The sequence below is a fragment of the Platalea leucorodia genome, assembly GCF_965183815.1.
Source record: "Platalea leucorodia genome assembly, chromosome: 8".
Classification (NCBI taxonomy): domain Eukaryota; kingdom Metazoa; phylum Chordata; class Aves; order Pelecaniformes; family Threskiornithidae; genus Platalea; species Platalea leucorodia.
In genome coordinates this window covers 13,746,852-13,762,867 of record NC_138830.1, presented here as the reverse complement: position 1 = coordinate 13,762,867, position 16,016 = coordinate 13,746,852, and the positions used below count along the sequence as shown (strand labels likewise).

General features: G+C 48.5%; 1 protein-coding gene across 1 annotated transcript; it reads left to right on the top strand.

Annotated features, from left to right (window-relative positions):
• The first annotated feature begins 354 nt into the window (after positions 1-354).
• Positions 355-13,068, top strand: CLDN1 (claudin 1). The gene is made up of 4 exons (XM_082319414.1): positions 355-644; positions 9,465-9,629; positions 10,131-10,215; positions 11,055-13,068. The coding sequence occupies exons 1-4, from the start codon at positions 422-424 to the stop codon at positions 11,215-11,217; spliced, it is 636 nt and encodes a 211-aa protein (XP_082175540.1). The 5' UTR covers positions 355-421; the 3' UTR covers positions 11,218-13,068.
• Positions 13,069-16,016: the final 2,948 nt, after the last annotated feature.

Here is a 16,016-nt window from a genome sequence, read left to right as displayed (position 1 = left end):
GGGCGGTGAGGGGGAGAGTGGGCCCCTGGGGCTGCGGGCCTGGGCGAAACCCCGAAGGAGGGGGTCACTCCTCGGGGGCGGGGGGTGCATTTTGCTGCCCCTCTCACCGCCGGGGTGTCGGCACCCCGCCCGCGGGGGTGGGGGACGCGGCAGCAGCCGGGGCGGCTCCCCCGGCCCCGCGGCGGAGGCAGGCGGGTGGGTGCGAGGGGCCGCGTCCCCCCGCGGAAAACCCCGCGGGGCGGGGCGGGGGCGCGGCCGGCAGGGGGCGCCCTTTGCGCGGCTTTAAAAGCGGCGCGGGGCGGCGCGCGGGCGGCAGTGCGGGGCCGCCGGGTTCCCTCGCTCCCCTCGCAGCGACCCCTCCGCCGGCGCGGAGCGGAGCAGAGCAGCCGCGCTCCCCCTCCCGGCCCGGCTCCGCGCAGACATGGCCAGCGGGGGGCTGCAGCTCCTGGGCTTCGTGCTGGCCTTCCTGGGCTGGATCGGCATCATCATCAGCACCGCCATGCCCCAGTGGAAGATGGCATCCTACGCGGGGGACAACATCGTCACGGCCCAGGCGCTCTACGAGGGGCTGTGGATGTCGTGCGCCATGCAGAGCACGGGGCAGATCCAGTGCAAGGTGTACGACTCGCTCCTCAAGCTGGAGAGTAAGTTGGGGCTGGGGGGTGCGGGCGTTGGGGTGCCCGTCCTGTTGGGACGGGGGGTGTCCGACCCGTCGGGGTCATCCCCTCCGCCCCAGTGCTTCTCCCGCCGGGGCTGAGGGTACCGGTCCCGTAGGGTCATTACCCCCACGCCGGTGCCGGTCGTGTCGGGGCTCGGGCCGAAGTGCTGGGACTGGGTGCGCTAGACCTGTGGCCCCCCCTCTCGCCCAGTGCCTGTCCCGCTGGGGGTGCCGGTGCCGTCAGGTCTCAAGGGCTCTGTCCGGTTGGAGCTATGCCGCCTGTCCCTTCGGGGTTGAAGGTGCGGGGCTCGAGGTCACCCATCGTCCCGTCGGCGCTCAGATGCGTGTCTCTTGGGGTTCCCCCGGTGGCTCTCCCCGCCGGGGCTGAGGGTGACAGCCCCGGTGACTGTCCTTCGGGGCAGCCGGGGCTCTGCGGCGCCTGCTGGAGCGGCTCCCGCGGCGGTGCTGCCTCCCGGGGCGGGGGGCTCGGCCGGGCGGTACCCGGGGGGGAGCCGGCGCCGTTCCGCAGCCCCCCGCCCGCCCGCCGGCTGCCCGTCCCGGGAGGGGAAGGATCGGATCCTCCACGTGTGTTCGGGAAAGCGCCGTGATTGCGAACAAGAGCTTTTGGCTGTAATAGTTCAGACAGGGACTGCCTTCGTTGGGCATGGCTCAGCAGGAACAAAGTTCAGCAGCGGTGCTGAAGTGGTCTTTTCGAGCGCGGATCCTTTTCTGTCTGTGTTGGGCTATTTTGGCCTTTTGTTCTCTGGGAAAGTCGCTGCTACTCCCGTGGGGCTTTTAAGCAAAGGGCTGGCAGGTGAGCTGGACTCTAGCCCAGGTAGCACTGCCTGTAGTTTTCAGGCAGACCGGTACATCAAGGTAATGTCTAGGTCTCTTGCCTTGTCCTGTGACGGCGAAGCCATCTCATGCATGCAGGAACTGCAGCCTGGCTTGCTGGGGTGTCACTCGGGGAGGTCACGCCGAGCTGGAGTCCCAGTGAGGGCTGTTGCTAGAGCACTGGAGCATATAACTTATGCTGACACCCAAAGGTGTTTAAAAAAAAAATAAAATCATCCTTTCTCAATATTCCTCCCCTCATCCCGAGTCCAGTAGTGTCCTGGAACACCTTTATCCCTCTCCCTCCCTGATTAATGAAATAATAATTGCCGCCTTGGTCACCTCTGGACAGGCAGTTTCACATAAACCGGGGACCATTGGGAGGATCCCCAAGTGAGATTGCCACCAACCCTTCCTGTGTGTCACGCAGTGAAGCCGGACACCCCGGGCCCCACCTTCACCCTAGCCCACATCAATCACTCCTGCTCCCTTGTCCCGAACACCCGTGGGCCCTGCAGCTGGCAGAGGCGCAAATTACTCCCTTCAGGAGTGCGGTGCACCCACTCAGCACTAACAGGGTGCAGGGCTGTGGATAATCAGGGCTGGGCTAAGCACACAGTCCGGGGTGGTTTGAATAGTTATTATGTATAAGCTCAGCTTCAAGCCTCTTATCTCGCACTGGGGGTGGGGGGTGAAGATGCCAGCAGGGCTGAGGAATCTCCAGCCACCCCCTGGATGGCTTGCGAAAGGTAAACTTGCCTCGGGGGCTGTGTGACTGCAGCCCATTGTGCTGTAAATAGGACCTGCCCGCAGAATCAGATGCGGAGCCTGCCTTGAACAGACTCCTAAAAACCTGCCCCGGGACCTCCAGCCCTGCTCCATTCATGGCTGAGTGCTGGAAACCAGCTGCTCCCCTCACCTTTGTCCTGCAAACAATAAGGGCTCTTCTCTTCCCGGGCTACGAGGGAGGGAGGTGAGAGGTGCCAGGGACCGGGGCTGAGCTGTTAGTGGCCTTTTGTGCTCCTACAGAGCCCCTGTCCCTGCAGGGCACACTTGCCTGCAAATTCCCAGGAAGCCCAAGAAATATGGAAATCACAGGGCATGTTTTCCTCGTTGGGAAAGCCAGTTAGGGCTGGCTAAATCACTGTTTGTTCTTTCGGTACCCCAGCTTGCTTAGGTTGCGCCTTTCCCGCTTGAAAGCAGATGATGCCTAGGGACATACACCTTGCCTGCTGTTTTCCCTGCCTGGTCTCCCTTCAAGGTCTTGCATAGCCTTGGGCAGGGACCAGCAGCGCTGTTTTGGGTGGAGGTGCGAAAACCCTCCCATTTACACCCAATTCAACAGCCATGCCCTGGGACAGGTGCAGCTGTGCAGGGGGAGCTCCCTTACTGCATTCGTTTGTCATGGTGAAGGTGGTACAGCTCTGTGGGCAGAAGAACTTCTCCTGCCTGGCCATGCTTTCCACCCAGAGCTTCACATGTCCCGAATGCTCTGAGCCACGTGTCAGAGCCTCATGCACTGATGGGAGAGGTTCAGATCTGCATTACTTTGTCCCTGTAGAAAGGACTGAGTCTCCTCACACCTGGAGTAATTCATGGTTGTGGGAACGCTGGAAAGCTTTGCCAGCAAGCTTTTGGGTATCTGGTGGCTATTGCCATTCCTCTAGATGTGTCAGTGTTTGGCTGCTTGGACTGATGCTGCATGTCAGAGATGGGGTTGGCACAAGCTCATGAGCACTGTTAGCCAACTGAGGGGCCTCCAGCTTCCCGTGTGGCCACGCTGCTGGAGTGCACCCATGCTGGCACTTCTCCCGCAGCTGCGTTCAGCTGAGGGCTTATGTCAGTGCTCCTATTCAGGCAATAGAAAGGCTGCGTTTTGCTGGCTTACGTGAAAAGCGGTGCGTGGCCACATGCAGACATAGAGGCAACAAAAGCCACCCTTGCAACAAGGCTTTGTTGCACAGCCTCAGCATTGTTCTTGTAGCCCTCCAGCATCGTCCATGGAGCTTAGGTCAGCTTTGTGCTCCTCCGGGGTCTCAGGGGAATGGTCTCAGCCAGGAGGGAGAAGGGGTCCTGGTACCTGTCTCTGGAAGCTTTCAGCTGCACCTAACCACACTCTCCTGTTCAGAGCAGAGGTTGTTCTTGGTCCTGTCTAGGCTGTTTTAGCTGAAGATACTTATTGCCCTGTTTGGTTTTGCTGGGAGAGGTTCTGTACTTGAGACAAGCTGAGACTCATCTACCACTTCATCACCAAACCTAGTACATCCACAATGAGCCTTTGTGCCCTAGCCCAGAAAATAAACAAGGGTGTGGATGCCCTCTGGGTCAAACAGCATCACTGAAATGTGAAATCTTCCCTCCTACATCTTTACCACCCTGGCTGAGCCTGTTCCAGGAGCTGGGGAAGAGGATGGGTGGGGGGAAGGAAGGGTTCATGCTCAGGTTACTGCTGCTCTGTTGTGATGGTGGGAGTGTTGGGAGGGTGGCCCATGGAGGGACAAAGCTATAGCAGGAGGGACAAATGTGTCCAAATAGTTGGTCAGCTCTCTTAATCTTTAGATCTGGAGTAAGCAGGTAGAACCTGCTGGTATCTGTGCTTTCATGTGGGTTAAGGGTTAATTTGCTCCCATGTTTCTCAATCCCTGTTCCTTCCTCATGAAAAATCATGATCGAGTGATAAAGCAGTCTTACTACTTGTGCTGGGCTTTGAGAAGGTAGAGGGTTACTTGGAATGCCACCAAGGCTGTTCCTGAGGCTGTTCCTGTGCAGTGCCCTGTTGTGTCTGCGAGAGGGGATGGGAATCTGTTGCAATACACTGGCTTTATTGCTCTGTAAAGCAGCTTCTAAGCAGCTTTAGTAGCTTGTGTTACTATGTGTTACTAAATCTCTTGGTAAGGGAATTTCCAGGCTTTGTGAGAAAACAGGCTGCCTGGGTCTCCTCTGACCAGGAATCTGGAAATGGTGGTACTATGTGTTGCCTGTCTTACCAGCAAGCTTTCTCTACTCTTTGAGTGATTGCAGGAGGGCATCGAACCTTATTTGCTTTGGGGTAGGCAGAGTACAAGGCCACTGTCCCCTTCTGAACTTGTCTCTTTTGCACTGGACATGCAGTGAGGACTTGCCAGCCTTCCCATTTTGGCAAGAAACATGGCCCTGTCTGAGTCTGCATGCTGCTGAGATTCCTCTGTACAGTCTTCTAGGCTCGTGGGCAGGTGCTTTGAAGGAGTCCAGATTGGAATATCTGATGGTGATGGGTGTGCATGTCTTTCAGGGGCTGGTAAGGGGGTTGAAAGCCTCCAAGCCATTAGCAGGTTTTTGGGTCAAGCCAGAATGACTGCAAATGAGAGATGTTTGCTGGCTACTTCAGGAGCTAATATCAGATCTTCATTGCCTTGACTGCTGCACAAAAGTAACTTTCACATGCTGGCAGGGTAGAACAGCAGGATCTCAGATCCTGCTCCTTCAAGGAGATTCAGCTTTCATGAAACCCCAGTGGGAAGGCTTTGAAGGCTGCTGACTTCTCTTGGAGGTGGACAGTGTAACATGCTTCCTGTACTACAGGGGTGCTTGTAACTCCTGGGGAACTTCCCTTGCAGAGACTAGAGGGAGGTGCACAGCATCTTTCACCTGTATTCTGTTATCACTTAGTTGCATGGAGGCCCATGGGGAGGGAAGAAAGTTCATCATTTAAATACAGACAAGGCAGTCAATGAGCATCCCTATCAGAAAATAATCTGCACACAGAGCTATTACAGCAATTTTGCATTACAAACAGGCATTACAAAAATCCCATGGCACTTGCCCAACAGCTTTTCTATAATGTGAATGATATAAACAGAATAAATAAGGAAATGTGATGACAGAAAAATAACCTCAAACATATGGTGGTGAAGTCCTTTTTTATAACTAAGCAGTTGCCAGCAATTACTTCTGTGTCAGGTAATGATAGTTGTGGGAAGGAAAAAGTCTTATGTAGGCTCCAGATAAACTGCATCATGTAGTTTGTGTCCAAACCCACTAACAATAAGTCAGAGCTGTTTGTTAGCATGTTTTAAAAAAGAGAGTTTCATTATGTGAAACAGGTGTGAGCTGCTATGTCATTTTTATGGACTTACACAGTATTTTATGGCTTGCAGAATTCAATTTGTTATTAACCATCCTCAGTAGTTTTAAGCCTCTGTCCTTTACTTGCTGCTTTCTTGCTCTAGGCTTTTCATTCAAGGTCTCTCATTACTAACCAGTAATAAAAAGGCTTGGCTTCAGAGTCAATAGTGGTTTATATTGACAAAATCCTGTTGCCTTCTGACAGCTGTTGTTGGTTGTGTTGTGGTTCAACCTGGCAGGCAGCTAAACACCACACAGCCTCCTGTGCCCACCGCCCCGCCCCCCCCCCCCAGTGGGATGGGGGAGAGAATTGGGGGGAAATGAAAGTAAAATTCATGGGTTGAGATAAAGACAGTTTAATAGGATAGAAAATGAAAATAATAATAATGATAAAAGAATATTCAAAAAATACGATTGCTCACTGCCTACTGATGGATTCCCACCAGTTCTTGGGCGGTGGTTGCCACCACCCGGCCAACTCCCCCCAGTTTATATACTGAGCATGACATTGTATGGTATGGAATAGCCCTTTGGCCAGTTTGGGTCAGCTGTTCCTGGCTGTGCCCCCTCCCAGCTTATTGCTGACAGGGCATGGGAAGCTGAAAAGTCCTTGACTAGCATAAGCACTACTTAGCAACAACTAAAACATCAGTGTGTTATCAACGGTATTGTCATACTAAATCCAAAACACAGCACTGTACCACCTACTAGGAAGAAAATTAACTCTACCGCAGCTGAAACCAGGACAGGGTGCCAGGCCAGTTTGTCTTGCCTTCTGCAGGACTGTAGGTCTCCCAAGACTGCCTGGGCTTTCTGACAGCCATGGTGTATGGCGTGGGAGGCCACAAGTGTTTTGCTACCTGTTCCTGTTGGCGAGACAGTTGCAGCAGCAAGGACTGTGGGGGAAATCCTGTTTCTCTCTAATATGTTAGAAGTTGTAAAGTTAAATTGCTCTAGAGTACATCTTGTTGTTCGTAGCCAGTCCTGTTTAGCAGGTTAAGACAATATTATATCATTTGGGGATTTTTAAAGCACCTGGAAAGGCCCACATGAACAACAGAACTAATATTAAACTATCTTTCCCAGGCTCCGGATCTGCAGCTTCCATTGACAATGCGGTTGTTAATGTGTACATAATAACTAATAGCTTGTATGATGATTAACCACAGTCAATGTACTGCACACATTGCAAAAGTGGTAGGAGGACAAAAGCTCTGTCTCCCAGCATGTGCTATGAGCATAGGGCAGCCAAGCCAGGCAGAGGGGAGGATGGTTGGCTAATACCATCATGTCACATTAAAACTTCTTGGGATAAAGGGGAGAGTCTATTCTGCAAATGCTTCAACCTGTTTTTCTGTCCTACTGCAAGTTGCCTAAATGCCTCTGTCCTCTTATGCCGTGAAGCCATGGATAAGGGAGGCGTGAGGACACCAGGAGGTGTCCCTCCAGGGTCTGCTGCTGAAAGTGGGCAGCCCTGGGAAATGCTCACAATGCTGCTTGTTGTTTGACTGCTTCTGCAAAGATGTTGTGGCATGCATCCAGTTAATACTTGTCCATCTTGAGATTTTAGCAGGTTTCATAGCTAGGTCTTCTGAGGTCATAGAAACTTTTTCAAGCATCTTCCTGTGTTTGTCCCTTAGTACTGTGTTTGAAGGTGAGAGGTCTCTTCCCGCCCTTATAACTAGTTTTCTAGTTGTTTGAGATAACATTTCATATTTTCAGCCTCATGAAAGAACTCTTTCAAAACCTTTTCCTATAGAGTAATTTCTTCTGCAGCAAGACTAAGCCCAGCTTACTGTTGACTTAATTAAATGGATTTGGTACCTCTGCAGAAAATGTCCTTTCCCATACAAAGCATGAACTAGTGTTCAGCTATTGGCCTCTCCAGAGCTGCTGCTGTAAAGCACAATTTAGCCTTAAATGTATGGCAGCTGAATTGGTTGTCTGTTTGGTAACCTGTCAACTGAGGTCTTTTTGAAAATTGGCATAACTTTTGTAAGCTAGAAATTATTTTTAGAGTGTAATCTGGCATTGGAGATAAATCTCTTTAAAATGTGCTTGGATACTGCTGTTGTGATTTATGCTAAAGTGATAAATGGCTTTGTAAATGGGTTTCGGCAATCAATGCAGCAGATGGGTTTTGATTAACACCTGGGCAGTGCGGAGGTGTGTCACCCTTTCCCCTTGGAAGGAACTGAGAGATGACATTTAGCCAAGCTGATTGTGGGATTTTTCTCAAGAAAGCCAAGACTCTCTTCTTACGAAAGTGTGTCACTTCCTATTGCCCTGGATATTGCCTTTTCATTGTATTGCTTTAACTGGTTTCATAATCTATTTACAGAACAACAGAGTTGTGTATATAGAGGCTGGTCCAGATCTGTTTTAAAGCAGAACTAGAGCCTGATAGCGTGTTGTGTGGGTCACAAGAATCTTCCTGCACAAGCAGTGCTGTGGGGCAAAGTGTAGTGAAGAAGCTGCAGAGGATGGGTGTGTGGCTGGGCCAGCATTAGATTTGAACTCCTCTCTGTTTCGGGTTGAATCAAAGAGCCTGTTGTAGCACAGGCTCTCATGGGTTCACCATACCAGTGCTGAGTGCTGACTGATGAGTTTGCAGGTGCTCTGTTGTAGGCTTAAATCTTGCAGCTGTGGTTGTCCAAGCTGGAAGTGCTTTGCAGAGCTCTAGCAGAATGCAGTTGGTGTGCTTTCTGAGGGGTGAGCTCCAGACTTGGGAACAGGTTCTGGTGATACTTTGCTAAAACTGTACAGGTGTCACTGCTAGATAACCTTCTGTGTCAGGGGACGCTTTTGCCTTGGTTACAGCATGCTCCTGGGAGCTTGTTCCTTTAATTAACCAGCCCTGTTTATTCCCAGATCTTAACAGGACTGTATATTAAAATCCATGCTGTTCAAACAAACCTGATTTGCCAGGCAATAAAGCTCAGGCTCTTATTTCACTGCTATTCAGGTGTTTTGTCACCTCAGGTTTTTTATCAGTAATGACTTAATTTATATCATTACTTTCTTTCTCTGTTGATATCAAGAAAATCTGAACTCAGTAGCTCACCTACATAGGGTTAGTGTGTCTATGCCTTCAGATGAGTCAATATAAAGCCAGATCTTGGGTTAAGAACATCGAGTCTGTCTGCTGAGAAGCCAGGCAAATACAACCCTTGCCTATGGGAGGCATCACTCGATGCTCCAATTCTTCAAAAGCACAAGAGGCTCTTAAAACATTTTTAAAACATCCTTGAGTCTCATAAGCTAAATATTTTAGGCAGGAAAAAAAACCCTTATTTTTCACTTGGCTGGGAAAATCTTGTTTCTGTTACAATTGTATTTTTGTACCCTCTGGGACTCAAACTGAGGATTTAATGCAAAAATATCTAAATCAGCACTGAGGTAGTTGTATAAAAGACAGGTTTTGGAAGTGTTGAGCAATAAAGGGGCCTTGCTGTCGCTGTGGGACTATTCATATGTATGGCGCTATTCATATTAAAACATGTGCCTAAATGCTTTGTCAAGGTAGAGCTTAAATCTGAATACTTCTTTTGATAAACAGATATGCCCTTCCAATTGGGATTCAAATGATCAAGGAACAAAAGATGTCTGAGGGCAATTCCCAGGTCATTTCCTGCAAAGAGCTGCATGCCCTTGTTTGCCATGCATCTTAGAGGAGATCGAGAGTCCTCTGATCCTGATGCATGACAGGCTCTTGGAGCTTAAAGCTAAAAAGGAATGTCTTCCTTGGTTGTATCCTGTGTAACATGGAGCAGAGTATTTTGACACATGGTTACTGAGCCCAGTAATTTGAATTTCTATTTGTATCTTGAGTTTTCTTTGTGGTAACTTAAATCCTAATGTCTTCTAGGCAGTCTGCAGGCCACTCGGGCTTTGATGGTGGCTGCAATACTCCTGGGCCTTGTAGCTGTATTTGTTGCTGTGACTGGCATGAAATGCATGAAGTGCATGGAAGATGACCAGGTGAAGAAGATGCGGATGGCTGTCTTCGGTGGGGTTATCTTCATTATTGCAGGTTGGTAACATACAGATCTGTTTAATATTAAACGTGCCATTTCCTGAATGGTATTTCTCCTGCATAGGGTGTGAGAGGATGGGGAGGGCTTACTGTCATTGCTACAAGAGCATTTTGGCTGGGAATTCCCTAGCGAACTTTGGCATAGTAGCTGCTGGCCATCTGAGGCACCAAACAGGTATCTTGGCACTAGCATGATGCTTTCTATGTGGACTGCATGCCTTCCATCTCTATTAGTAAAGCTGAGTTTGACCTGTATGCCCTGCTTTAGTGAAAGGCTGTCAGCAGTCCTGCTTTTGGTGCAATGTAACTGTGGGTGACATCAAACCCTTTCTTAATTTCTCTCCCAGCCAGCACTAAGTAACAGCTCGGATCTTCCCAGGGTAGCAGCAGTTCAGCATCACTCCAGATGCTGGTTATGCTGCACACAATTTTTGCAGTGATTTTGTTTATTTTGGGTTTCTTCTTAATAAGGCATGACATTGTTTCCTTTGTGTGCAGGTTTGGCAGCACTGGTGGCCACATCATGGTATGGCAACAGAGTGGCTCGGGCCTTTTATGACCCTTTTACTCCTGTCAACACCAGGTACTGACCCATTTGATATAACACTGTAGTATAGCATGACAAATGTTCACAGGCCTTAGTTTTGAGTAGCAGTGGCTCAAAACAAAGAAGGGAATTTAATTTCCTGAGCTAGCTGGGTTGGTTTCATACTGTGCAGAAGGAGCATTAGGACCAGATCTCATCATCCATATGGCTCTTGAAGCCAAGACTTAAGGCAGCATCACTGCCAGAGACCTAACTGAGAAGAGGAGGCTGAGGGGAGACCTTATTGCTCTCTACAACTACTTGAAAGGAGGTTGTAGAGAGGTGGGGGTCAGTCTCTTCTCCCAAGTAACAAGTAATAGGACAAGAGGAAACAGCCTCAAGCTGCACCAGGGTGGTTTAGATAGGATGCTAGGAAAAACTTCTTGACTGAAAGGGTAGTCAGGCACTGGAACAGGCTGCCCAGGGAAGTGCTTGAGTCTCCATCCCTGGAGGTATTTAAAAGATGGGTAGACATGGTGCTTGAGGACATGGTTTAGTGGTGGACTTGGCAGTGATAGGTTAACAGTTGGACTCTATGATCTTGAGGGTCTTTTCCAACCTTCACGGTTCTATGATTCTAACTGCTGTGATTTCTGCATTTTTCCTCCACTAAATGCTTAAAGCCTGGTTTGCACAGAGCTTGGCCCTGCTGCAGCTGTGCAGGGTGAGCTAACAGCCTGGACTAACCCAGCATGCAAACACCCAGGCTTTGAGGGTTAGCAGAGATTTCAGCTGGAATCCCCATTTTGGCTCCCTTCTGCTTTGTGTGGACATGCTAACGCTGTAATCCAGAGGCATTACTTGTAGTATTCACTTTATTCCTTGTTTCTCCCCAGATTTGAGTTTGGATCAGCTCTCTTCATTGGCTGGGCAGCTGCTTCTCTGGCCATGCTGGGGGGAGCCTTCCTCTGCTGCTCCTGTCCACGGAGAGAAACTTCATATCCACCCAGCCGAGGCTATCCAAAAAATGCCCCCTCCACAGGGAAGGATTATGTATAATGAAACAAAGAAGAGGAACCGCCAGCACTGGTAGTGAAAGCATTTTGGAGAGGACGCTACAATGCCACTGTCCTGAGCAGAGTTCAGACTCTAGGTTCTACCTTCCTCTTCTCCCAAAAATGTGTATATTTTTGTAATCCTCTTTGCTACTGGACATAACTTCTCCTTTCTCTCCCAGCCCATGGAGGAAGGCTAGCCTAGGTTCATAGGTATTGCCACTGGAAAGATGAAACCTCCAAGCTTGGGTTAAGTTTAGTATTTGGGAGTAAAAGGGAAAAAGGATACTGTTTTTTAGATGGCTGTTGGTGCTTTTTTAGTTGTTTTTTAAAAAAATAGATGGTAACAATTCAGTCCCATATCCCATTAAGTTAGAGCCCAGTGTGGTGTGTGTAGAAATTAAAGGAACATATATTATATACAAAGTGATGAAACCAATAGCTTAAGGGGAAACATAATGTTAGGGAAAAGACTTTACATGTAGGAACGTTTGAAGGGATCTAAAGTGCTCTTGTACTGTTGTCTTGGCATCATCTTCAGCACCCTCTTTTCTGTGCAGATTGGCATGGCAAAGGGTCAGACACAACTAAATTGCTGTTACTTAAATTGAAATCTGTAACTGTCCATGCGCATGCTGTTGACCAACAGAAGATGCAGTGTAAAGTGGTTTGGCTTAACTGTATGTCATCACTCTTTTGACAAGATCTTGTAAGTTGATTGTGTCTGAGCCAAAGGCTGCAGAATCGTAACTACAGAGGTTAGGAAACTCCCAAAGCAGCTGCAGGTTTCCCTGGTGCCAGGGAAGAGCTAAAGAAAACGATTGCCTTCTGTTTTCACTGGGTGTCTCTGGTGGGGCTGTTGCTGCAGTTCTGTAGACACCAAGTGCTGCCAGTGATTGTTTCTCCATGTTCCCACCCTAAAGCTTGAAGCTTTATCCCCTTCTGTGTGTTACAGGCCACTTCTTAAACTCTCCTAATTCCTTGAGTCTTTCTCGTTTGGGCTTAGTTACTGATCTCAGTTTGCCTTATGCAGCTAAATGTGTTAAACCAAACTGAATGCACTGCCACTCCCTGATGTTTCCCCAAGGATACCTCACATGCTGCCGTTTCATCCTGTCTTTTTTCTTGTAAACACTTTCAGTGATGATATGAAGGCAAATTCCAAGGAAACTGACCCAAAGGTTATGGCATTTTCTTTTAATCCAAGCTCACCAAAGAGGAAGAAACTAGCATTTTAAAGATAAAACCATCCTTCCATATTAAGTCATATCTAAAAAAAAAAAAATGCAGCTCATCAAAGGTTCCCAACCCTTTCTCTGAAACACCGAGTCAGTCACTTGGTGTTTGACTAACACTGGCTGAGGCTGTCTGGAGTTAGGTCTTGTAATACCTACAAGGATGGTACCAGTTGTCCAAAGCTCAACCTTGCTTTTTCTATGGAAAGAAACTGGTTGCTTCTGACCAGGCTTTATAATTGTGTATGTATTCAGAGGCATCAGATTTCTTGATTTCCTTCTGCAGGCAGGGAGAGCCTCTGGGGCTGAGCGATGTACAACCATGGTGTTGGTTTGTATAAGCCTTGTATGTCTGTTTGACCTGACTCTCTGCAACATAAATCAAAGTTACTAAAAGAAACCAACCAGAGCATATGCTTCAGGCTTGAGTTGATGTTGGCCTGTACTTGGAGCTGGGTCATGTGGCTTCCACTTCTCCATGGGGAACTGCCTGTGCTGCACAGCAGCTGCCTCATGAGACCTTGTCTTAGGAGGTGGCAGCTTGGGTCCCATTAAAGAGCTCCTGAAGTCTGTGCTTTTGTATTTGCATTAACCCTGAGCCAGGGAGCAGATGCTTGTATTGGGAACTTGTATAAAGTGTTTAAACAATTTCAATAAATGGACTTTTTTAAGGAAAATCAGACTGTGTTACTTCATTTCTTTGAGCAGAACTTGGACAGTGTGCATGGAAGAGAAAAGGGGGGCTTGGCTTTTGGGAGCCTGCTTGCCAGGATGGAGCTTGTTTTAGCTGTGTGTATCTACAGCAGACATAGGTGGGGACAGATCTTCTGCAGTGAGTCAGGCAGTTGTGGCCTCTGGCAGAAACTCACCCAGTAATCTGGTATGATTGCAGCCCAGGAACCAGAAGGTCTGCTCCTCAGCAAGGCCAGCTGCACCCTGGGTGGAGCAGGAAGGGGCAGGGGGAAGGCAGATGGCTCCCTTGCAGGGGAGTGGGAGCTGCAGGAATGGGGAAGGGATGGGGTGTGGAGCCAAGGCTTTCCCAGGAGAGGTGCTCTGTGTTGCAGGAGTGTTTTGCTATCTGTAGCTTTATCTGAGGTAGCCACAGCCTGCATGTACCCTATCTGCACAAGATGCTCTGCCTCCAGAGCAGGAAGAGACCTGCTGATTTATGTCTTGTAAACTCTTAATGTATAATTCCTTGACATTTCTGGGTTAACAGGATCATGAAGAGATGGGCCATGGGAGGATCCATATCACTCTAAAGCCCCTTTGGGAGGGTACTGTGCTTCTCCCAGCTATGCAATGAGCACAACCAGTCAGGTGGACCATTTTTGCAGGCTAGGTAGAGAATGGTTCCAGTTGGGGATGGTTTCTTCTAACCTGCACTGATACCTCCCCAGGGTAGCAAGGCTCTGTCCCTGTTGCTTGTACCTGGCTGGCCTGGAAACCTTTTTCTATTCACCAGGGCTCTTGTGTTCATCCCTTTCATATTTTCAAGTACATGTGATGAGAGGCAAACTTTATTTAAAACATTTCCTTAAGCTCAGTCAAGGAGCTGCTGCCTCTATTCCCTCACTTTCCAAGGGATGTTTGCTTTTGTAATTACAAACAAAAGGAATAGTGCTAATTAGGCCTTGTAAAGCTGGCAGAGCAAAACAGCCAGGCATGTGGCTGGCTGAGTGAGCTTGCTGTGCCTGGAGCAGACTGGTTGCCTGGCATAGTTTGGGGTCTATGGTCATTCTTATTCCAACCTGTCAATTAGTAAAGGATTTCTATTGAGATTAATTTTTTCCCATGTTTTCATGCTTGCTCCCTCTCAAAGGACTCTTGCAAGTTCTACTCTGAAGTTTCCTGGGCAGAAGAACAGGGAAGGAAAGCAATCCCATCGATAAAATGGTCAGTAGGACTTCTCTGCTGCTGGCAAAAATAGGTCACTACAGGATACACGGATCTGCGTGTGAGACCAGCACAGAGGAAGGTGCCAGAGGCTAGCTTGTTTGTTTGCTATGCTTTTAATGTGACAAAATTCACAGCCAAACTTTCATTTGGATATGGTTTGTGGATTGCCAGCAGGCTGGCTGGAAAGACAAGGATGAAATTTGGGGGTAAACATTTCATATGGCTTGTGATCCTAATTCTTGTCCAGTGGTGACAAGGGGCAGTATCTCTTGGAGGGCTGATGTCTCAAGAGATGACCCTAACCCTGCTTGGGAGGAAGCTTTCCAACCCTTTTTCCCTGCCTTTCATGTGTGATCATGCAATTCTACTTGGCCATGTTTTCTACAGCCCTTTGGCTATCTCTGCTGTAGGTTGCATAGAAAAGGAATAACATCGGTTGAAAGTTGGGGGAGAGTTTCCCACTGGATTTCAATTCTTGCATGTGACTGACATTCCTGCTGCTAAAGCCATCTTGCAATGAAATTATGGCATTTGTCTGTACAGACAATGGGAACTTTGACTGCTTCTTGGCATCTTCTTCCATACCATATTTATTATTCACATGGTGCCAGAGCTATGTATACTGTGCAGGGAACTTCACTGTCAGTGGGAATTACATGCTCATTTATATTGCTTAGATATTTCAAAGCAGTAAGAGAGCTCAAGATGTTTTTGGAATAGCATCAGCCTGTTGGATTTCTTGGCTTCTCCAACTCGATAATTTTAAGAAACTGTCTGTGCTAATGCCTTTATCAGATTCAGTTTCTGATTTACACATGAGCTGCTTATAATAAATCTGCCTTTGTTTTCTGTACTGCTCTGAGCACATAGATATAGTGTATTGAAGCACTGAAAACTCTGACAATGGAGATCCCAGAAACAACCAATAGAGCTGGTGACAAAAAATGTTTGTGAAATATTCATACAAGCTCAGAATCTTTTTTAATATAAGGCAGGAGGAGAAGTAATGGCATTACTGAGGGAAAGAAGTTAATGCAGCACTTCTGCTTAAGAGCAAACCCCAGAAATGCCAGTAGCTTCCTGAAGTTGCTCAAAAGTAGCAGATTTACAAATCTAGACAAATAACCAGACTGAAAGAGCTTGAGCCTTTGTCCTGAGCATGAAGACATATGGAATAACACTGAGGCAGCCAATGAATTGACAGTGATGTAAAATTGTCTCAGTGTTTTCACAAAGGACATCTAAAAGATGCCAACAGTAGCAGCATCTTCCAGAGTCTTATACCTCTGTCTACCTGAAAAGGCATCCCACAGAGTCAGCTCTTTTCACAGTGGCAGGGCTGCAGTCAAATCTTGCAATGTAAGACATCGCAAGTGGCCAAACAGTCCTGCCAGCAAGTAGCACCTATATGCATGTGTACACCATCAGGATTTCTCCCCCACAATGCTGTTTGCCCACCACCTTAGCACCCACCGACAGGCAGAGGAGATGGCTGGCATCACACAGAGCAGGGGGGTGCAAGTGGGTTCCCTCCCTCCTTGCCCACAGGAACGGCTGCTGTGAGATAAGATAGAGTACAGGAGACCCTGCCACCTCAGGAACTCAGATCTCTACCTGCATCCACAGAGGGAGCCTGTAACTGCCTGTGACTGCATTTCTGTCTGCTCTT

Excerpts from the sequence above, each read along its gene's own strand:
- CLDN1 (XM_082319414.1), top strand. The coding sequence starts at position 422 with ATGGCCAGCGGGGGGCTGCAGCTCCTGGGCTTCGTGCTGGCCTTCCTG. Across the intron at positions 9,630-10,130 it reads GGTTATCTTCATTATTGCAG|GTTTGGCAGCACTGGTGGCC; the intron begins GTTGGTAACATA and ends CTTTGTGTGCAG. Across the intron at positions 10,216-11,054 it reads TTTACTCCTGTCAACACCAG|ATTTGAGTTTGGATCAGCTC; the intron begins GTACTGACCCAT and ends GTTTCTCCCCAG.